General features: G+C 38.5%; 2 protein-coding genes across 2 annotated transcripts; both read right to left on the bottom strand.

Moving 5' to 3' along the window:
- Positions 1-6,074: 6,074 nt before the first annotated feature.
- GDF2 (growth differentiation factor 2) lies at positions 6,075-9,353 on the bottom strand. The gene is made up of 2 exons (XM_005416486.2): positions 8,921-9,353; positions 6,075-7,253 (listed from the first exon to the last, which is right to left on the bottom strand). The coding sequence occupies exons 1-2, from the start codon at positions 9,261-9,263 to the stop codon at positions 6,313-6,315; spliced, it is 1,284 nt and encodes a 427-aa protein (XP_005416543.1). The 5' UTR covers positions 9,264-9,353; the 3' UTR covers positions 6,075-6,312.
- Positions 9,354-14,106: 4,753 nt separating this feature from the next.
- Positions 14,107-24,026, bottom strand: GDF10 (growth differentiation factor 10; the record flags this gene model as incomplete). Its single annotated transcript, XM_005417395.1, has 3 exons — positions 14,107-15,134; positions 19,444-20,351; positions 23,870-24,026. Coding segments are annotated over 3 exons (1,257 nt in total), but the record flags the coding sequence as incomplete, so codon positions are not given.
- Positions 24,027-24,031: the final 5 nt, after the last annotated feature.

Below are 24,031 nucleotides of genomic sequence, written 5' to 3'. Positions count from 1 at the left end.
TTTTAAACAGGACTTTGAAACACATTTGCCTCAACATAATACAGCTAAATCTGAGATGACTTTAATCTTCACAATTTGCACTCAATTAGGATTTACTTGTAATACCGTTGGGTAACATATGGTCATGTCTGATGACAGCTCCCAGCCAATAGACTTCAGGCTCAACATACCAAAATAGAATGTGGGGGGTTGTTTTCTTCTGCTCACAATGTATTTGAGACCCTATTGTATTAAGAGTTTGAAAGAGGATCAGAATATGCAGGCTGCAGGCTGTACCCATCTGAGCTCCAGTATGACATGCCAAAGATATACAGGAACAGATTCCTGGGCTCAAGTCTGAAATGAATTGCCCCCCCAGCCACTCTGTTTGCTGGAGGTAGCCACAAGAATAGACTCTGAAATCTGGGAAGAGTATGTTTTTGTACTCCTGTCAAAATGTTGCTACTCATGAATGCATGTGGAGGGAAGAGTCTAAAGATGGTCTGAGCCTGTCTGGATGCACTCTGTTGGTGTATGTGTGAGTGTCCTGAATGAAGCCTGCCACTCACAGCTTTCAACTTGCTGTGCAAAGGGTGTTACAGATGTTATATACAAGGTGCTAACAGTCACCTCATCTTAGTCAGAATGTAACAGACATAGATGAATTGTCATGAAGACAATAGTCAGAAAGGAGACAAGAACAGAACAGCAATTGAGTATTTTTCATCAGTGCGGCAGATATCAGCTGCGCCTTCCATACCTAAATGAGGTCTATCTATCACTGCTAAACTCTTTACATGGCAATTTTTTCCAAAGCATTTAAGGAAGTATTTCCCCTTATGAATAATATTCTTCTCCAGTGAGGCCTTATATAGAGGTTAAAAATCACAAAATGGCAGTTTCCTGCCTGTGATTGCTATATAATAGTAAGATTACAAAAAAAAAAAAAAACTTTTCTCTATTTTCCTGACATTTATTTTGCCTTTTATCACAGTCTATAAAGATTTTCATATCAGAAGTGCTGGAAATGGTAGCTGAGCTTATTATGAAGCAAAGATACTGAGAAATATATACAGTATTGTGATTAGATAAGGCAAAACCCCACAGTTCAATTTATCTCTCAAGTTATGCACATTAATTCTCATGTACTTTATTGCTGCCACATAACAAAAAAAAGCCCAAGAAACAGCTTCATAATGTAAATGTAAAATTAAGGATTTTTTCCAACATGTACAATTTAAAATGCTAGGACAGTGGAAAAAACTATTTTTCGCCACTGGATCTTTTCAGTAATCTATTTCTATTGAAATTCAATATGAATATTCAGTATGTATTTCTGAATTCAATGTGACATGTAACTTTCACTGTTACCTTGGTAATTCTTTACAGATGGTGTTAGAAGGTAAGAATCCTTTCTGTGTGGTGTGGATTCCTTAAGATTTGGAGAATGACTATTTGCTTACTCATTTTGAGGCACATATAGCTTAAATTTTTATCAAATATGTGTTTAATGCAAGTCTGTTCATTAAACTCTGAATAACCAGATCCAAAATGTAACTCTACCATCTATTCTAATTTATAATATAACTCAAGCCAAAGCCTTATTTTGATTTTAGTTTTGAGCAGAACTAAATAGCTAAGGCCTAGTTTTAGCTTTTATAACTCATAAAACTTTACGATCCTTTAAAATCTGTCCACAAGTATTTCATTTTCTGACTTCCTGTGGGTATGAATTTCCCACATACTCTGAAAAGAGGTATTTTTTATCTGTCCCAGACTAGTCTGCTTGCAGAGTCTGCATTACTCAGATCACATGCTAAAAATCTTCCATAGGCACAAGATTAAACGTTTTGCTGTATAGTGTTTGCATTCTATATTCTGCTCCAATATTCCCCATTTCTCGTGTGCAGCTGATCCCACCATTGCCTCATCAGACTCATGTAGATATTTGGTCACTGACAAGCCGCAGTAGCAGGAGGCTCATCTGAAGGTGGCAGCAAGAACACCTTCTTCACTGGCAGAGATGCCAACAGGATAAAGGTGAAAGCTGGAATAAACTACTTTTGGTTTTAGTAAAGCCCTTAATACAGCCATTTTTTAAATTATATGTATGAATAAGAATTAATTTAAAGGGGACAGCTGGTTTCCAAATACTGAGAGGCAGAATTTATTAGCTCAAGCGCAGGACTATGCTAATGAAATATTTAATGCTTCCAGGACTTCAATAAGTATTTCTAGACAGACCTTCACTGCCTTTTATAGATGTACAAGTCTGGGTCAGTACTACTTCATAGCTGTCTGTGACGGGCATGACTGGATTGCACAGGTATGGTCTAAGACTGTCTATTCTGTTCTGTTCTTGTACTGTTTGGTACAAAGGAAAGCTTGTTCCTGAGTAGGCTTTCTAGGCCCCTGAGAAATAAAAAGAATTAATAATAACACCCTTAGATTCCTTTCTAATTCCCATGCCAAGAGAAGTAATGTTAGATTTTTGTCCCAAGGTTTTTCAGTTTTTATGCCATACAAGCCTGTACAGATTAAAACTGAAATTGAAAGTTTTCTTTTACATTATTTAAATATTAAAATATTTCCATTTTATGAAAATAGCATTCTGAGTTGCTTAATGATTACATTCATAATAAGAAAAATCCAAAATGTGTTAGATTTTGATTTTTTGTAAATATTCCCTTCCCTTCCCTTTTTACAGTGATCAAGAAAAAGAAAAAAAATAGAGAATGAGAAGATGATTTATATTTTTAATGTAGGATTGAGTGAGGTTAGAAAAAGTGTATTCCCATTTTGAAATCTCTCTAATTTCAGCCAGGAGCAGGTGGAGAGTCATCACAGTTTATGAAGTACAGCTGTGATAAACTCACATTGAATAGCTCCACTGAACAGATGAACTACTATATTATAGATAAGTAGAAGATTCAGGAGGTCATCAAGAAAACGCATTTCAAATATGCAACCTGACCTAGTTCAGAAACATATTTTTGAATGTGCAGTCCCTGAAGAATTGGTATATTATGTGTTTGCATTATATTTTCTGTATTCTCTGCATCCTATATTTTGGAGATATTTACATGTTCAGTACACCAAGCAGAGTTAGCCAGTCATAAATACTGAATATTAAATACTGTATCAAGCCCTCCTATCCTGGGGTTATATTTGAAGCAGCGAGAGGTCCAGTCACCCACAGCAGGCTTTGTTTGGTGGCCATCAATGACAGCTGCCCACAAACTGATCCCATTCCTGCAGATGATTCTGCCCCCAAACCGATCCCATTCCTTCAGATGGTTCTGCCCCCAAAACTGATCTGATTCCCACAGATGGTTCTGCCCCCAAACCGATCCCATTTCTGCAGATGGTTCTGCCCCCAACCGATCTGATCCCGCAGAGGGTTCTGCTGAGGCCCCTGATGGCTCCTCCTGGCACTGCTGCCCCCCATGCTGTTGTATGGCCCTTGAGCTGTGCAGCTGTGACACTGGCCTTGTGTTTATGGTAAATGAATAGGTTTTCATTCTAACTGCGCATCTGCTGAACACTGCACAAGCCCCAATCTGCTCCTCAGTAACAGCAAGCTGCTGGTCAACATTCACAATCCAGTCATGAGGGAGGGCTTTCTCAGTGTCCAGTGGGGCCCAGCTTGAAGCAGGGGCAAGATGCCTACCTGCTCTTCACAGCCTCTGGACTCTCTAGAGCCATCATGACCACCTGGCTGACTTCTTGCATCCCAAAGCATTTGAAACCTGAGCGATCTCAAACAATTATTTAAAATTAAATGTCTAAAACTACATAAATCAAGCTGCTAAATGTAAAGCCAAACATCAATTTGACACGCACTTCAGCCATGCTGAAGGTAGCAGCAGCTGTAGTCACTACTGGGCTCTCATTTCATCTTGACCCTGTTCATTACCCTATGGAAAGATTCATGTTTCATTTTCCTACCATGCCAACCAAAATGTTAAGCCAGTGGGTGTATGATTGTTAAAGCTGGCTGGAAGCATAGCTTTATTAATTGATTTTTTTCACTGAATATAAAAGCAACTTCTAGTCCAGTTTTGTGATGGGATCTGTAGGTCTTCTCTGGAATTCTGTGAGCATAGCTAGGAGCTGAGGTTTTGAGCCAAAAATGGTTTGGGGTATTTTTTTTCCCATGCAAAGAAGGGAAATAAAGATCGATGTTCGTCTTCAGAATGTAACACTCCCCCACCCCCCGCCCTCCCTCCCTCGATTCTTGAGAATTTCTCTCTGTTTTTCCCCTTCCCCATTTTTTTTCATTTAATTATGGACAAAGTCCTGTATTCAGTGAAGTTAAAATATAACTAGGACCTTGTGTTTAGATGACTGGAGGGCACTTAGCTACAATTACATTGACACGAGGGTGAATAAGTCTTCTAATGTGATAAAACCAAGTGCGTGTTTGGTTGTTTCTGTCACTTAAGAGAAATTTTGCAAAATGTCAGGAGCTTAGGAGAGAGGAACAAAATAGGGAGACAATACAGGGGGCTGTGGCAGGAGGAAGACATAACGATGACTGTAAGATGACTGAAGCCAGTGGCAAAATGATTACTGCTGTGGGAAGTTTAAGAGGTTAATGGCATGCAGCTAGGGATGTATGGAGTTTGCATGGACCCAGGTCTCAGATCTGATCCAATTGCAGACCAGTTCTAAAGAAAAAGACTATAAATCAGTTCAAGAATTCTAGTGAATCGTGCTTTGTGCTCATGGTTTGTGATCTAACCAGCAGTTCTTGATGGAATTACAACTGCCCTGCTCACACTCACCTGCTATTTGCTCTGTATTAGGTTAACAATAGTAAATAAACTGTGTATTGGATTTCAAGCTGACCTGTTCATGCCAAATGAATTCGTCTTGCCCACAGGCTGTCCTAATTCAAAACACATGTATCGATTTAAATCCGGTTGCTTCCATACATTAGGGTACTGTTTAGATTTTTGCCTCATCAATATTCTTCACCTTTTTGAGTGGATGCAAAGTCTGTTAAGATTTGATTCAAAAGGGTTCTCAGGTAGATGTGTGTAAGGTGGTTAAGGAGTAGAAGTGAGGTGCACTATGTTGATGTTGTACAGCACTTACCCCTGTCGCCTGCAACCAGTTTAAGACAGTTTGTCCTTTTATAGGCACAACCTCCATTAGCATCAAAGGAAGTTTACTTTAATTGCAGGAAAGATGGTGTCCTTGTTTAGTGAAAATAAAACTGAAGTCAGAAGAATGATGGTATGATAGTATATTTCTCCTACAGCAATGTAATAGGACATAGATAGATAGAAGTTTTCCATTTTTCCCAGACTTCTAAGGGGTGAAAGAATTTTGTATGTACAATAGAGTTTCTCCTAAGAAGAAATTTTTACAAAATCAGAACCTCATGCCAGACTCTGAACAACAAATTTAGGCCTCTAAATAAGCAGCCTAAGCTGAGCTTTTCAAAATGCTGAGCTCTGCCAACCCCCACTGCTCTTAGGATACAGCTTCTAAGGCTGGACATCATTTGACTGCATGTTCTTGCAAAGAAATACTAAGAATATGCAGTAGGTCAAAGTGGCTCCTTATCTTTGTGCGGCGATAAGGGCTGCTGCTCCTCCTAGGAAACAGTGTCTTGGAAGCGGAAGGCTGCACTTCTTATCATTCAAGTGTGTGCCATAAAGGGGTAAAAATAGGGACATTGAGGATAAGAAAGCTGAGACTAAGGCACCTGCTACCCACAGAAGGAAACTTGGGAATGAAATAAGTGAGAGTCTCTTCTGTTTTGAATACTGCAAATCTTCACTTACAGGAACAAATAATTTGCCTGTAAAAGCCTCTGAGATTACTGATATGAGAAAAGGCTTCCTGGATTTAGATTCCTGACTTTATCATGCAGACAACATTCCATTTACTGAGTTTTACCAAAGTTGAAAATGTCAGAGATGACTGAGGGAATTAGATTTCAAGAGCTGTTAAACATTTGCAGGACATTCTAAACCCCCACTGAAAATCCTCTAGTTTGTGACCTAAATACAGTTGATTAAACAGAAAGTTTGAAATAAGGCACTGACATTGTATCACTGTCACCAGATAATGCATAGTTCATTCAATCTCACAACACTTTAATCCAGTATTCACTTTGCCATGATATATAATGAAGGCTATTTACAAAGATTGCCATTCTTTAAATGCCAATTTTCCCTTAATACAAGCAGCAACAACAACCAGCCCCATACCCTGCTCCAAACCTTGTTTGTAATGGTCTTCATTTGCATCACTACTGTACAGATTTACATAGGACAGAAAAAGGGGATGTTCCTATTTTTAGAGATTCTGCCTTGTATACTACCTGCAGCCACATTCTGCCACTTTCATCCCTTCATAGTTATATATCAAAGTGGGCACACCAGCATCATCTTTATAAAGAATGGAGATTGAATCCAGTTTGGTTGGAACACAACAGGCCTTGGAGGCCTTTTTTGGATTTTGGAGATGCACCAGGGTTTGGACAATGGCATGTTTAGTTGGGGTGACATTATCTGTCAGAGGGAAGAAGCAGCCTCCTTTACACTCGAAAGCCTCATAATCTTTTGGTGCAATGATCCAGGAATCCCAGCCAATCTCTTCAAAGTTCACATGGAGGGAAGTTCTCCTGCAGTGGTTGGCTCCAACACTTCTCTTGCTTCTGGAGGAATGCAGGTGGGATCCTGTGATGGCCTTTTCCTCTCCCTGCTGTTCCTCTTCAGATGAGGTGTTGTTCTTGCCTAGTTTCTTGAGCACACTTTCCTGTTCATGAACAATCATCTCACGGAGCTCCACTTTGGTCTCCTTTGTCCCGTTGCTGCGGTCATTGGAGAACACTATTAACAGGGGCAGATTTTTTGTGTCCGGGGTAACACTGACATCCAGCTTCCCACAAGTAAAACCACTCAGAGATTTAGTCTCTATAACAACCTCTAACTTATTTTTAGTCTCCAATCTGTCTGCCCTGACCCATCTTTTCACAGCACTGGACACTTCGAACATCTTCCAACCACATTCCTGGATATTGTGGGAGACAAGGGAAGATTTGGTACTTTCTGGGTTTTCCCACTGGCCATCATCTAGAACATCATAAATTACCATGTTGCCTTCCAGCCTAGAGAGAGACCCAACTTCCCTGTGACAGGAGATATAAATTCTCAGTTCAGCTCTGGTGATTTCCTCATATTGTGGAATGGAGATGTTGAAGAACAAAATGTGTTTCTGAAATGGGTTTTCTTCTGGTGAATCTAAAGAAACAACATCTGCAATAGGAAATTAAAACTTGGTTACAGTGCTTCTGACTGTCCAAGTAATTGATTTTAAAAGACTCATGAAATATTTTGGGGATAAAATAAGAGCATTATAACACATAACACAGCATTAAAAAAAAAGAAAAATCCTGTCTTCTGGCCAAGTTTCAAGGGCAGAGAGTGAAAAGAGGAAATGGAAGTCCCTGGTGTTGGTAGTATTTTACTATGATTGCATAGCCAGGTGAGTATGTGAAGGGAAGCATAAAGAGGCTGCCTAGAACAAACTATGGATGATGGTGGGCAGTATTAAGTACATAAATAAGGCAAGTGCAGAGTTTTCAGATTTAGCAATTTGCTAAAGATCTTTTCTACACAAAAAAATTGTAAAAAACCCAATGATTTCCTACTCTTCTGCTCTAATATACATATATAAGGGTCTTTAACAACTGGCTGTGCTGAGGCTTTTGTTGTTGTCTTCAGATAAGTTTAAAAGCAGCTTAGTTTGGGAGTTTGGAGAAATGGAAAAGTTTTTGAAAGTCCTGAATCGAAGCTCCAGTCTCTATCTGAACTGGGTCTTGGTGATAAATAGCCTTTCATGCCCAGGTCCCAGAGTGTTCCAGGCTGGACTCCCTGAGTTTGTGTGGATTTGTTCATGTCTGTTTGTGGTCTGCAAATCTATGTGCAGTACCAGCAAGTCTGCCTTGGGAGGGGCAGATATTTGGCTGGAAGATCAAATTGGCAGCATTTAAAAGTCATCCCTGATGTCTATTTAACGGTCAATGTAAACTAACTGCTTAATCATGACTGGATTTTAGAGCAATTTTAATTGGCTGTTGTTGCCATTTCTTCAGATCATTTACCCAGTAAAGTAGTTAGAGGGGAGAGTGAGATATGGAAACTATCATCTAGGTTCTATGGTTGAGATTTCTTTCTATTTCAGGACTAGGGACACTAATTTGGGAATTTGGAGTTCTCCGTAGTGCTGTTACCTGTGTATGTCTATTTTTCATATAAACAGAAACTTCATTTTTCCCGGCTTCATTTTTGTCACAAGGATTGCACTGACTTCTAACTTTTTTACTGCCTGATGGATCTTTTAAAAGTCTATTTAATGTTAGATAGAAAGGGATCTTGAATTTTTTCTGTTGATATAAGCATGACTAACCATTTCCATTTCCATATAAATCTCTGTCTAACCCAGAATTTTGGAGGAGCAGTGCTGGTCCTTCTTTGGATCCAGCAACAAATTTCTCAGCTGGTTGCTGTAGTTTTTAATTATGTACAGAGCCCACCAGAAAGAAAAGCTCTCTAGCATCAGTCTCAATTATAGGTGATCAAAAGTTTTCATGCTAACATAAAAACTCAGTTTGAAATATCTAGGATTGAGAACATGCTTCATGTAAACCTAGTTATTTGGTGCATCCTCTTAGCTCAAGCATTTGAGAAGAGAATATTGTACAGTGAAAATATCAAAGAAGAAAACTAAAGGTTACTGCATTTTTTAAAGATTGAAAGAAACTAAATAGTAAATAAAAATACAATATAAAATTTTAACGTTTAATTTCTAAAGAATCTGTGGAAGTTAGGAACTCAGTTTCTTCTGAATTTCAAAATAATCTGACTATTTACTATTTATTAACTTTAAAACTTGTAGTCCACATATTGAGGACTTTTCCTACCTTCAGTACTGAAGCTCCTTACAATATTGGATGCAGGGATGGAGGACTTGTCTGCAGCATATCTGTTGTATAAATCAATCATGAACTGTGGTGGTTCTTCTTTGGTCTTCACTTGTGAGGGGACTCTTGACAAATTCAAACTCCTCAGTAAATCCATCTTCATATTCTCCAAGAAAGATTTAAAGTTGAAATGGGTCTCATCTTCTGCTTCCCCAGGATGAAAATGTGCATCAGACCTTCCCATACCTGATAGCCTGTCCCAGTCTTCCAAAGGCTTGCCTCTTGTCAAACAAGCAATGATGTTGAAAACAGACAGTGCAGCTAATACTCCAAAACAACACATTTCTTCTATATTTAATTTCTGGTGGAGAGACAAGAGGACAAGGGTATTTTAGCTGATTGCCAGTCTTGTTTCAATACTGACAGAGGAGAGAAGATGTAAGGCAAACAACTGGAATGCCCTTTGCAAATCACTTTCTGGTGTTCTTTTTGCAGTCTGCTTCAAACCCCAGCCTCTTGTCAGTTGTCAAGCAGATTGGTCGTACACTTGTCCTTATCAGAGTCATTGATGCCATGCTTCAGCTTCTGTTATCTAGCAAAGCTCTTAGTTAATGAAGATTCTGTAAACATCTGACAAACACATGTGGCTGGTGGGAAGGACATTGTATATTGTAAAGAATCCACATTTCACTTTAGGGTCATCTTTGCTTAATTACATTCTTCTATCATTTCCTTGCCAACACAGAGAGAGGCTTTCTTAGGGACACAGAAGTTTACACAGTTTTCAGCAAGACTAGAAAACACAAACCTAGAACAAAATCATACTATTAGCAAACAATATCTCACAAATCATTTATACAATCCCTTCACATATGATTAGAAAATGCCCCTTAGTTTGATGGAGACCTGTGATTCTGCAAGACATGATCTCATGACATTACAAACAACCTTAAAACTTCTTTCCGTTTATCAGCCAAGGGCTATTGTTTGTACACAGTGAAATATCTGTTTTGTGTCAAGTTTGCTTCATGTTGTTTGCAGGCTTGTCCATTTTCATTCCTTTGGTGTATGGGAATTTAGGCTTGTTTTTATAGTATCTTATGTAATATATTTCATAGATTCATGATGGTCAGTTCAGTCTAAGAACAACCAGTCATTTTTTTAGCAACCTCAAAATGAAGACAGAACTAGGCTTTCCAAGGCCACATGGAAAGTAAAAAGTCCTTTTGAAGATACAGAAGGTTATCTCTGAAGATATACTGTGCATGAGAAGAACAGGCCAAGGCAAATGAATTTCTCATTATGCAGAAGAAAAACCAGGTTTATTTATCTTAATGAATGTATTATGATTTAATCTAATTATATATAATTGCTTTTTCTATACTAATAATGCATCATTTTTTCTAAGAACTACTCAATTCATACTGTAGACATACAAAAAAATCTGAAGAATATTGAGCTTTTACATTAACAAAAATCTCACTGCAAACATATGGTCAAGATTTTGCCTTTTTTGGCCATTTCTTTTGGTTTTTAGCAGTGGATTCACAGAATTAAAAGTGATCCAAGACTTCTGCAATGCTTTCTTATTGTCTGTTCAAGTGATAACTTGGATCCAAGATCTTTGTTAATTATGTACCTATGGCAAAGTCAAAAAGGATTATTTGGCATTGATCCTGGTCTCTTGCATAGCAAGACTTATATTTACTCAGGGCCTTTGTGTTTCCTACCTATATGCAGAGTCAAATTGCTTGTGTTTGGATAAACATAACTTTTAAAGTGCCAACAGACTTTATCTGAACATGCCAAAGAATCAAAAATTTCTTCATTTTTTGTAGCTAAAATATTATCACCTACAGCTAAAAACCCCTTCATGCCACGTTCATAATTTCATTGTGCCTGACTTTACCTTCTAGACAGGAATTCTTGTAACTTTCTGGCTAGTTTAAGGAGTCCCATAGCACTGACATTTTCCCCTTTCAAAGTGCTTGCACAGTGTAATCAAGTTACTTCTCGGTTTTCTTTCTGATAAAAAGATTGTTCTTTTCAGTAACAAAAGACATTTTCTCTCCCTGTTTCATTTCTTTCTTTTTTGTTTCTCTTTCAGAATTTGAAGGTCTTCTTGACAAGGTGAAACCTAGGGCTATATATAGTTTTCTAGTGACAGTCCACCAGTGCCACATGCAGAAATAACATATCCTTTCTTTATGTGGTTCACTGCTCCAGTGTGTATCTTTCCAAAGCTTTCACTGGCTGCTGTTACATAGCATCATGCTGGGTGCTCAAACTGTATCATAAATTCATGACAGGCACAAAATTTTTAAGGGTTATGACTTTCTATGGTGCAGTCTTGCACTCAGTAGGAGCAGCCTCCATTCCTTGTAACTAGGTACCTAAAGTTCTCTATCTGTCTACTTTAATTTTAATTACATAGAGTGCAGCCAGATCAAGTGATCTGTATAAACACCTCTCTCCTCCTGCAAATACTTTGGAGGTTGCTATATACAGACTCTAAGTTCATACAAAAAGGTGTCAAATACAGTCAGACCAAGTGTCAGCTTTGCAGAAACTTTACAATGAACAGTTTAACTCAGTGCAAATACCTTTTGAAGCTGTTCTTTGAAGTTTGGCAGTGAGACATTTTTAAATTAATGTGATACACAAACACATTAATATTGTCCGGTGGTTTATTTGAATTATGCAGCCTTGGCAAGTGAATTGAACACTCCACAAAAACATAGGTATATTGTAGCTGTTGCTGTTACCTCTCACAATTAAGCAGTGGCCTGAAAGAATGAAATTGGATTTGTTTTAGAAAAAAAGGGGTTTTAACACTTTGCTGGCTAGTATCAGCTCTTATCATATTTTATCTGTCTTTATTCATACCATTTTCTTTTAGGATTAGTTAGTGGAATTATCTTGACCTGTGTATATCACTAGTAACTTTCTCTATAAACCCAAGCATTGAGCAGAATGGTTTATAGGATGTTCAAAGAAATAAAAAGATCTGTAGGAACCAAGACAGTGAGGGTATCAGCATCCTCTGGCAGCAGCTGTCTGCATTTGTGCCATTTCAAATGCAAAGTTTCTCTTTCCAGAGAAAGATTAGACATCCAAATTCCAAAGATCCAGAAAGGAGTAACTTAAACCACTAAAAGTGGTTGAAAGCCTTTTTTTTTGCATTGAAGAATTGACCAGTACAGCTAAACTCCAAATGAAATAAGCTTTACTAATAAGAGATGTGTATGACTTGGGTAGCAAGGGTATATTTTGAGAACAATCACACTTACAGGTATAATATATAGTTTTGCAAGCAGAACTTTAAATGCAGTCTTAACCTCTTGGAGTTTTGTAGGTGTCCTTATGAGTGTAGCAGTAGCATTTTTCCTAATGTCCTGTCGACCTTAGATCACAGTGTGGCATCTCTTGCCACAATAGCTTACATCAGCACATCTTGGAAATAATGTTTTTATCCAAGGACTCATTCAAGATATAGCAAGTATTCCTTAGGGAAAACAAAATGCTATGGATGAGAATATAAGCACACTAAGTTAATATGTCAGGCTTTTCAGATTTAGTGATAAATGGGAGCAAGACTAGAGCTACACAAAAGGTAGATTTTCATAGAGAACAGAAATAACATGGATTTAAGATGCTTTGAAAAATATTATGCTTATGGCTTTTCTGCAGGAATGATGACTTTCTGACAACTTTTAAATTTTTCTTTATATGTTAGCATTACTCTGTCAATTGTAGTTGAGTTTCTCATGATTTATAAAAACACAAGATTGTAAATTTTTTAAGGGACACCTCTAAAAGCAACACTATACAAAGGTTTTTCCCAGTAGTTCTAGTGTAAATTACTGTAGTAATTTACAAAGTACAAAAGTACTTTGTGAGAAGAACTGCAAACTTGATCAGTGATCTTTTGTTCGGCATAACTGACATTCACTACAGGGCATCACAGAACTTTTTACTTCTTAGTCAGAACTTTCTAGGAAGAATTAGCAAAAATTGTGCTGTCAGAGTAACCTTGCAAAGCCTCCCATGCATGCTGAATCTTGATTTTATGTATGTTGGCAGGAAGTACCACATTTACACACCTCTGTTGTCTGAGAAACTGCACCACCTGAGCACAGAAAATTGGTGGCAGAAGATACCCAGAACCTTAGTAGGATAGGAGCCTTCCAGTTATTTACTCATCAGAGGGAAGTGCGTGTAGTATCCTTCCCTTAAAAAAGCAACTCTTAAAGGACAAGGTAGTGCCTAAGGTTAGACTGTTTCTTGAGGAGGAAGCACTCCATATCATAATTTGTGCTACCTTAGGGACTTCAGATGTTTCTTCCACTCTTGGTCTCTTTATGCTATTGTACAGCAGGTGGGTGAAGATGAAGTATGTGGCAAGTGTGTCCTGGAACATGGGGACACTGTGTTGACAGACACCATGATGGGAACACCAGCTCTTAAAAGACGGCTGCAGTTAAAAGGCCACCATAAATGGATCAACAGGGGATTGTGTAGGAGTTAGAGGGATGCAGAGACTTTATTTCTATAAAGACTTCCAATGGAACCACTGCCAAATGTTTCCCATTTTGATGTTCATTGTTTGAAAAGAAAGTTAATGAAAGTTCTGGAAGGAGTTCAGAAGAGAGCTGTGAGAAATTGTTTTAAGGCTTAGAATAAGAAATCAATCCATTTAAATCTTAGCCAAAATGTAACTTGACCCTACTCTCTATACTAAAAATACACAGTGAAAGTATTTTGGATAATAGATAAAAGGGATCTAATGAAATAGGTTACAGTAAGATCCATTGAATTGAAGCTAAAGCTCATCAAATTCAGTCTAGGATTAAGCCACTGCATATGAACAAAGAGCACTAACTTTTGGAACAACTACTTGTAGTCCAGTAGAGATATTCTATCACATGAAATCTTTAAAGCCAAATTTATGCATGTTTTTCAAAGATATTCCCAAGCTTAAAACAGAAGTTCCATAATACATGGTGCAGAAACTGCTGAGCAAGTTTCTTTGATCTGTGCTATGCAGGAGGTCGGTCTGGATGATCTTAGTATTTCCTTCTGTCTTTAATCTATTGAAGTGCATTATGACAAGCTTAACATGTATTTACAAGTTTCCATCTAATTAACAGAATGTAGGAGTGCATTTATAGAAAAACAATCAAATATTTTTAGATACTACTGTACCTTTAATTTATTAGCTTTTGTTAAAAGCATGTAACAATCTAGAGGATATAAAGAATAATTTACAAAAATATAAATCTTGGTTATTTTATTTTAGTATTTCAACATATTACTATGCTGTATGTGTTACTCACAGAATATGTTTAACAACCTGAAATTATCCAGCAAACCAAAGATGTGGGATATTACATGTCTTTTGTAGAACAAATTATATATTAAGGAAGGGTAACCAAAAATGACTATATTAACATACTGTTTATATGAAAACTTATGCAGTGAACTATACTTGCATCCTGAATAAAATATACATTTTAAGCCCTTTATTACAGCATTTCATTTCTCAGTATAAATATGCATATTAAGAGTATGAGTATTTTAGGCAAAAACTTTTGATTTGTGTACAAAAGTGATATTCTAAAATAAGCCTGCCTTTGCAAGTTCACATCCCATCTTCTTGGTTAACTGAAGAGATAAAATAGTAAGAAAATAACATATAAAAACATATTTTAGTCCTTTAATTATGGAAAACTTTACACTTAAATTTCTCTCTAAACACTGGGTATCTTGGCTAGGTGGGTTAGGAAGGTATCTGTAGAAGTACTGAATTCCTGGAAGATGAATATGAAAGGCAAACGATGACAGTACAGCCCATCCTTCGGGGCAAGCACGTGCTATGTTTTAGTCTTTCTGTTTGCTTTCTGTGGAGGAACTGGAGACTTGCATTGCTTCATCAACACAAGTGGATTCATTTCTCCTTTACAACTTCCCAGAGCAGTCAGGCAGGATTTGTAGGCCTTGTTAAAGGTATGTTTGTATGAACTTATCGGCAGGCACAAGTTTCAACTGACATATTGGGATATACCTTTAAAACAACATTTTTGTTCTCATCTAAGAACAGGACACTGAGTGAGCTCATTTTGTCAGGAACACAGCAGGGTTCTGGGATGCCAGGAATGATTCCTACTGCTTTTACGATGCTCTGAATTGTAGCATGATTTGATGGCCGGACAATCTAGAACAGAGAAGGAAATAGTTACAGCTTCCTTTATGAGCAGTCACTTTCCTAGGTGGACTTGGTTTAAGCAGTCAGCTTCCTAGGTGAACTTGGAAAATCACAACAATTATGCAGTTGTTTGTTTCTCAATGAAGTAAATATGTCATTGTTTGAGTTACAGGGCCATGCAGCACAACCAGTCCCTCACACTTCCAGCTTTCCTGAGCTGGATGTATCCAACAGATATTTGGTGTTCCTTAGGCTACCTTCATAAATACCAGAGGAGGGCACTGGTGGCACAGCCAGCAGCCAGAGGCCTGAAGAAAAATGTCCCTGAATGTACCTGCTACATGCTGGAGGCAGATGTGCAGAAGAAGAAGCCTAAGCTGGGGCATAGTTCTCAGTTGCTAGATGCTATATTTTGTTTTCTTAACCTCTTGTCTGACTTAGAAAATTTGCTACTGTAAGTATTTCCAAAATAACTATCCCTATGTTCCAACAGAACTTTTTCTCATGTATGCTAACCTGGAATTAGTTACTTTTTCCTGGAGTAATCACTCTCTTTTAAAAGAGCAGAGTACTCCAGAAGTAATGTCCACAGGAGAGAGTATAGAATAGTCAAGCACCCTGACAGAGCCTTTCTGATCATAACTGCATTACAAATAGTTAATGTCTGTGGTCTTTGTGTCCCTCTGCCTTCATCACTAGGCTTTTTTAAAATTTTTTTTTCCCATGGGCTAGCCTCAAACTGGGAGAAGGAAAAAAAGGCCGGGACGCTGGGAAAAGTATAAAGTGAGGATTCGCAGCAGCTTTACATCTATAACCTGTTTGGGGTTATAGCCAAAAAAACCCATGGTCTTCCATTTCAACATGAAAATTATGTAGTCGATGGAGGAGCTGTCCACAAAGGAATTGTTTTTAGGATAATTTATTTTTGAAACATTTGCATTAAGTGTAACATATCAGCAAATCAGATTCAAACCTTAACTGCCATTAAGGCTTTCAGATCTTACTATAAGGAGTAACTATGAAATCTGTCGTTGACCCTTCAAGACAGTGTCCCTACAGCCAAGTCCCTACAATTGACCAATACTGCATAGCGCCTTTCTGTAATTAGCATATGTTAGCATAATTAGCAGCAGCTTGCCCTCTCTTGCTCTCCTTCATCTTTAAATTTCAAAGCTGTCCACAGACAAGCAGCAGTGAGGTGGTCTCAGCTGCTGAATGAAGTAGAAATCAGTTTCTACCCACGTTGGTCATGTCAGCATATGTGGACAGCAGGAGAGAAACAGGAAATTTTGTGTGTTTAAGCAACTGCAGAGTATAGAAATTCAAAGAATCAGAGCTTCTAGAATCAAGTTCTTAATTTAGCCTTTATGTAAAACCTCCTGAACTGGTCCTAGCACCTGTGTTATTCTATGTTGTTATTTAAAACAGCCACAGATCACAATGTGCTACTGAAACAGCATTTATTGCCCCCATGCAGTTGATAGCCATCATTATCCTCATGGCCAGTTACTGACTTACAGGATTCCTGGCTATGAACCTGCAGAAGATCCTGCAAGGATCTTCTCCCACTGTGCAGCCTCTAATATTTGCAAGGAACAAAGACATGTGAACACAGTCTATCTAGGCTGAGCAGCTGTTTCCCAAGACAACAACACTAATTATGTTTTAAATGCCTGAATGTGGATATGCTATGCAGAAAAGTGCTTAGAAGGGAAAATGCTTATGATAGAGCAGTACTCCGTATGGAATCTGGCTGCCTGAGCCCTAAATCCACAGCAGAGCCAGACAGCACACCCATCCCACGTCCAGCCAGGCTCTGAATTTTTCCAGCCCTTCTGGAAACCTGGCATCAGTGCTCAGTGATCATGGGCTAGGCTTCACATTTATCTTTGTCCCAATGTGCTAAAGTAGAAAGCTTGAAATAATCAGTTGAATGCCCAGTAATAATGGCACTGAGGAAGTGCTAATGTTTTAAATGCTGGCTGCTAAGTTATATACAACACACCAGGTTCTATGACATGCAGGACTGGAATTTATTTGGTGAATGCAGCATTGCATCCAGCCATACATATAACCTAGTGTCCCTCCTCACAGTTCAGGGAATAGTAAATGAACTTACTATGAGAAGATTTGTACCTGAGCTGTTGAGTATCTATCTAAATCAAGACATGCAATTATTAAAGCAGATGTGCAGAATGATGTACTGCTACTAAAGAAAAAAATAATAAACCTACAATGTGATGATACCCAACATGCCAGGTATGTAATTCTATCTCCACAGTTCTAAAAGGGTACTTTGGAAATAAGGTGTCTGTTGTCCATCACAGGTTGACTGTGTAGACCAAGTCTTTATGAATAGCTTTAATCTGGCCTTTGATAGTCTCCTGACTTAGAGCATATGTGAAAGAACAAATGTCTTCCTCAGCAATATAGAGCAATTCTCATGCTCTGAAGTGAATCTTCATCCATGCTGGCATCCTCTCTATCTTCCTTTTGAAACAGTCATTAAAAAAAGCTACAGCTTTCAATCTGCTTCTTTTTTTTCCTCTGTTAAAAATACAAAGCTAACAAGTAGTAGACCTCTTTCAAAGCAAACCCAATCAATAAATGTGAATGATTTAGTTTCTCTGGTGTTTGTGTTTGGTTTTTTTTTTTTTGCGGGGTGGAGTGGGGTGGTGGATGTTTTGGGGTTTTTTTTCAGTTGGTTTTTTTTTCCCTTATTTTGGTTTTTGGGCATCAAGATATTAGTGAAAGAGAATCCTTATTATATATCAAGTAATTCCTTATATTTCTAGATAAGATATTAAGTAAGCAATAAGTGAGCAATATAAGCTTATTGAACTATTCAAGCTAGAAATGGATCCTCTCTCTTCTGGCCCTACCAGCTTTTGTGCAATGCTGCTTTGCTCACAAGAAGCCAATGCATCTTTTTTGAAGGGTGGAGTTGTTGTTTGGTTGGGGATTTTTTATTTATTGGGTTTATGTTGTTGTGTGTTAATAGTGCATTAGACTGTGAGTCTATGGCAAAGGACCCATATTCTCAGACTGTCTTTTGTTTTGGATAAGTTAAATGGTGATTATGTTGCATGATCAATTTGTGTTACAACAACAAAGTAAAGCTGTATGTGAGTCTGTGAAAGCTTTAATTTTTGCCAGACCATGTATCAATTTATGTACACCTGGCTCAGCATTGGCCAGCTATACAATAACATGTTGTCTGATTTGTACACCCTACCATAAAGTCTGGATTTCCACTGTTCCTGGACTTAAAATTAGCCTACATATCTACTCTTCCTGGAATTATACTGCTTGTTTCAACACAAACATACATCAATCTCCCTGGATGTAAAGTAGGCAGATTCCTGTCTCAGAGCCTTGAAATTCTGTGCTGTACAGCACTATGCTTTATTTATGTGCCAAATGACCACATACAAAAATGTCAGTTGAACAAATAATCAGGCCATTTGTAGGCAGAATTGCAAAATAATTACAGTTTCTAAATATGCAGGTTATGCAGTGCTTCAGATCTTCCCCTCTGCCTTTATTTGAAAGCCTTATAAAATCCTAAAAGTTCTTGTCTAATATAGGGTTACCAACCTTTCTAGTTCTTGCCATAGAGCAGAGTGGGAGTGAGACAAATGTTTGCCTCCCCACTGGCAAATTTCACACTGCTTCTATAGGAGGAATTCAGTATGCTTACTTTAGAATGCTAGAGCCAGTTTTGTGGCATTTCTAGAAACATAAGGTAAATCTTTGTTCCAGAATGATTATCTAACAGTTTTAGCATTTAGATACATAAATATCATCTTAATCAGTATTATTATTTTCAAAAGTGACAAGCAGTTTCCTGAAGTTAAAAATACTTCAGGGTAACTACTCTTTATTTTTCTTCTAAAGTATTACAAGTGGAATCCAGAAATATCCTGATAGAGTAGCTTGTTTTAATATTAGCATATTATACTTCATGCTTCTGCCACTACAATAGAGTATTTGGATGATTTAGTGTGTATAACCACATTTTCATAAGCTACAAAAATCTTTATGCTATGGTTTAAAGATATAAGATGAGAACTTATAAGACAAACTTGGGATTTTTTTTCCTATTCTTCAGATTGCATTTGAAGAAAAGTGGCAATCTTTCTGCACTCTTATGACTAAGTTGATGGCAATAATATTGTTTAAATTCTTTTGGTCAAGGCAACAAATCACAATGAAAAAAGGTAAAAATCTAAAGGAAATTCTAATTCAAGAAGTAGTTGGATAAGCAGAACAGTAGGCCTACTGTTTACAAGCTGACAAGAATAAAAAGGCATACTACCTTGGGCATTGGAAATTCACATGCACCTGCACAGTAGTAAGCATCAAATGATTTGGGAGATATGATCCATTCATTCCAGCCAATATCAGCAAAGTCAACTTTCATGTATCTTCTTGAACAAATCCTTGGCTCATTCCATTGTTTTCGCCTTGCTTTCTTCATTGTTTTCTCATCAAAATTTAGCACCTGAGACTTCTTAATTGTTTCTGTATTTTCTTGCCCTTTTCGCCTTCGATCTTTGCGTGAGGCTTTTGGTTTCAAGGATCTGTAGGCATTCTCCCATATGTCATGTTTGTTGTATTTATTGTTGTTATAATCTACTTCTGGCAACTCATTATTCTGAATTGAGCTGGCGAGGTACGTATCCCTTCTAACTCGAGTATCAGTAGAAGCATTAGGGGACAGATTTGGGTCCCCGTCATTGGGAGGGAATGGATCATAACGCTGTAGGGTGCCTGCCACACTGTTAGGTTCAGAGATTGCAAGATCATTGGCATAAACTAGTATATAAGGTAAATGGCTGGCAGCTTGTTCAGGGAAGCCCTGGTGCTTCTCCCCAGAATCAAGCTCAGCACAGAGAATGAGCTCTCCAACTCGTTTTGATTCTTTCACAATGTGCGAAATGTCCTTCGCATGCCAAGCCCCTCGCCTTTGAAGAAGCACAGTGATGTTCCCTTTCACTAGTCCATAGGCAGAATTCTGGTGAATGCTTTGGAACACCAGGTTGAGCCGTAGGACTGGAGGCAGGTGAAGGAGGCGGCAGGATGAGTTCTTGGACCGTTTACAAAACACCTCCCGGTGCCGAGGGTGTTTGTCAGCATAGAAGTGAAAAGTGGCAGCAAGGATCATTTCTGAATCCTGCATGGATGTCAGATTGAAGCAGTACAAGGGCTTGTGGGCCAAGAATTCTGCAAGAGAGCAAGGAAAACATGGATGTATATATGAGACCAAAAATGGTAGTCAAATCTTATTTCCATTTAAGTGAATTAACAAATTTTAGTTTTCACTTACATCAAATAATTTAGTATAGTGAGATTGCCACTTCAGCTTAAAACTATGGTGAATAAGAGAAGGAAAAAAACTTAACTATTTAATAGCAATATTACAATAGCATTGAGAGTGTCCAACATACTGGGCATCTTTTGTACACATGAGGGATAAAATTCCTTCCAGAGATTTTTAGTTCCAGACTGCCTTTCATTCTAGGCAGACAAGAAAAGCAATCCTTGATTGTTTTCATTCAGAACAAAGGCTCAGAGAAGCTGTCAAATTTACCTGCAGCAGGGCTCAGAGAAATACCTTGCTGAAACCAGTACTAGCAGAAACCAGGTTTACAGTTAATATTCAAGATTGTCTAACTGCAGATTCCTGAAAGATGTCTGGGTGCCAACTCTGTGGGCAACAGCTCATCATCTGTAAGTAGTGCACAGGAGACATTTCATAAGGGGCCTGGCAGTAAACAGTGTGACACATTTTGGGGGTCATTACTCCTCTGAGCAATCCTCCTTTCCAGTACACATTGTGTAGGAGCTTTGTTTAAAGCACTGTAAAACACACTTGGTTTCTAAGGCTTGTGTTTAGATCTGTGTGAAGTTAGTGACAAATGCTATTGAACAGGAGCTGACTCTTAAAATTCAAACTCCATTTGAAACAGCTTCTTTTTAGCTAGCCGAACAGTTTGTGCTCAGCTTACATCTTTACTCTCATTTAGAGGAAGACAAGCAATTTTACACTGATAACTGCTTGCATCATATTTATTTAAACAGTAGAAACCTCTCTTAGTGTGTTAAAATATAATCCCATCCCAACATAAAAAGATGATGCCTTAATAGTCTTAAGTTGTAAAAAGCTGCCTTTGTTTTTTTACTAACTCAACAGTATATAGGAAGGTGGTAGCAGAACCAAGAAGTCATTCCTGTTCTCCCAAGCTCACACCACTACTTAGTAGTGCATCAAAGGATTACAGTCTGTAAATTTGCATATTTAATTAACCCAAGTGGACCATCCCTTTGGCAGCCCTCTTTGACATACCTGAAAATTCTCTGGCAGATGGAAGTAAAAAACCACCCCAAACCAAACAAAACCCAACAAATGCAACAGGCAGGCTTCCCAGAAACATTTAGGTTTGTTTTTCAGTGCACTACAGATGATGAGCCACAGAAATTTTGGCAACAACAGGAAGGCAGTACTGTTAACTGCCACCTGTTGGAACATTCTTTCTTTAAAACACAGTTTCATTTGAAAGAAGGAAATTAATAGTGTTACACCTTACTAAATTGGTGGTTGCTGTCTCCCAGTTAGTGCTGGATAGAGCCGTGATTTGGACTAAAAGAACAGTAGACTAGGATGATCATTAATCCCAAACCCACACAGACAATTTTGGAGTACAAATGTTCAAGTTCAAATGTTCAAATGCAATTTCCATCTACACCATCTGTATTTTGTTCCTGATACAGTGAAGTGGAACAGCTTGCACTGATGTGATAAGACCCTATTTGTTTCTGTCAGTTCAGGCAGGACAGGACTCCTATTAGTAACTTTTTAATCAACACTAGTCATATGTATAGGTGCTCATACTATGAAGAAACGTAAGGGTTTAGATTTTATTCAAGTCTTTGAAGCACAGAAATTTCACAAGGCTAATAGATGATTTCTCAGGCCAAGGAAGAGAGTAATTATAGTACTTCCTTTAGAACACTAGTCTTTATTATTGCATGTTCATTTCAGAAGGCATATGCCTCTAAGAAGATGTCTTTCTACTGGTTCTCTCTACCTGAGCTGTGTACAGTTGAATTTTTAAATATTTCTTTTAGTAATAAAATGCTCCAGGCACCATCAGCTCTGTAGTTACTGCTGTGAAGCACAAGCATTGTTGGGATAAAGACTTTCCAACACCAGTGTCTCAGGGTTTCAGAAGGGAAAGTAACTTTGGGCCTCTCTGTCTTGCTTGCATGATCAGACAAATGAGTGAAATAATATTGATTTGTATTTGGTCAGCACAGTCCACCTATGGGTAGAAAATGCTAATATTTTAGTTTTTAAAACAGAATTACAACTTAGACTACTTTGATGCAAGTAGCGTGTGCATCAGATTATTTGAAAAATGAAGAAAAAGAATATAGTGCAATTCTTGCCTTGTCCCCAAATCCCTCTTGTAGTCCAGGGCCTTATTTGGGTGACAGCCAGTATTAGCTGCTCAGTTCACAGAAAAATGAAAGTGTTAACAGGAGGTCATGGAAAACCATCCAGAGTGGAAGCTCCTTCCTAACCCCTATTATAGCAACTAATAATGATCTAGAGCATGACAATTTATTTTTCTCCTAAGTGTCTGCAATTGCTTTACATAATAACTCCTAGATTTTTAGACATTTTCATTAGCCACTTACTCTTCCCTGGAGTTTCCCCCTCCTTGAATATGATTGCTTTTTGGTATTACAATTGACATAGGACAGAAATTAAGTTGAGGTGAACAAGAGAATATGAATTATTGTGCAATATTCTAGTAAGCATTCCCTAAACCACTGTATGCTGCGTTGTACTCTATACATGAGACTTAAGTGGAAGAGAAAAAGATTAATGCAAAATTTGCTTTTGTGAGTTTCAATCCATCTGATTTGTCTAAATAGAATAATGAATGTTTCTGACACGGTAGTAACAACTAGATTCTGGAAACTCATGCAGTTCTTGTTTTAAGAACTAAGATCTTAGTTACAGTCTGTAAGTGTTAACCAAAGAAGGTTAAGATGTTTTCCAGAAAAGAGTTTGTGTTTCCTTGGCAAAGGATAACAAACGTATGGACTATTAATTAGGCAAACCTCCTTTTTATTATTTGACGTGATATTGGGATAACGAAAGTGTAGTAATGAAAGTGCAGAAATGAGAAAAAATACATATGTTTCTCCACCCTCATAATCAAGCCAAGTAAAACGTGGGAGAGGGACGTCAGGTATGTCTTCTGAGGTTTAGGCAGTGCAAGGAATTTAAGATGCCGAGCAATTTTAGGCGGTCCTGTAGGCGGCAGTCTTCCTAGCAAGAACTTCTGAGGCTGCCAGAGGAGCTGGGGAGAGGACCAGTGCCTGGAGCACTCGCTACGAGGCTTATGCTCCAAGTATTTCTGAACACATCTTTCGGCCCAGTGCGATGTGCGCTGGGAACGGCGCTTCTTTTGCCGCTGGTTTGCATCCACAGCAACGGAGACCTTCCCAGGGGAGGTACCCTCCGGCAAGGGAAGGGAGCCAGGGAAGGTGGGAAGCCTCGCAAAGCGAGGAGCGACACCCTGTCCGTGTAGGTAGCAAGGGACCCCCCAGCATTCACCCAGAGTGACACCGCCCGCAGTCAGTGACAACCTCGACGCAAACCCGTCACTTTAAAGCGAAAGAGGAGCGAGGGGGCTCCAGCGGTGTCCCCCGCGCCCGGCCCGTCTTACCCGGCCTGGCTTTGAAGCTGCGGACCGTGTTGCCGTCGCCGGGCCGGCTCCCTTCCCGGTTGTACTTCTCGTAGAGCTTAAGCATGTGGACAGCTACCATGTCCTGAGCGATGCTGCCCAGCCCAGGGGGCGGCGAAGAGCCGCGCCGGGGGTCGCGGCCGG

The sequence above is a fragment of the Geospiza fortis genome, unplaced genomic scaffold (assembly GCF_000277835.1).
Source record: "Geospiza fortis unplaced genomic scaffold, GeoFor_1.0 scaffold130, whole genome shotgun sequence".
Taxonomy (NCBI): Eukaryota; Metazoa; Chordata; class Aves; order Passeriformes; family Thraupidae; genus Geospiza; species Geospiza fortis.
This window is presented reverse-complemented; position numbering and strand designations above follow the sequence as displayed.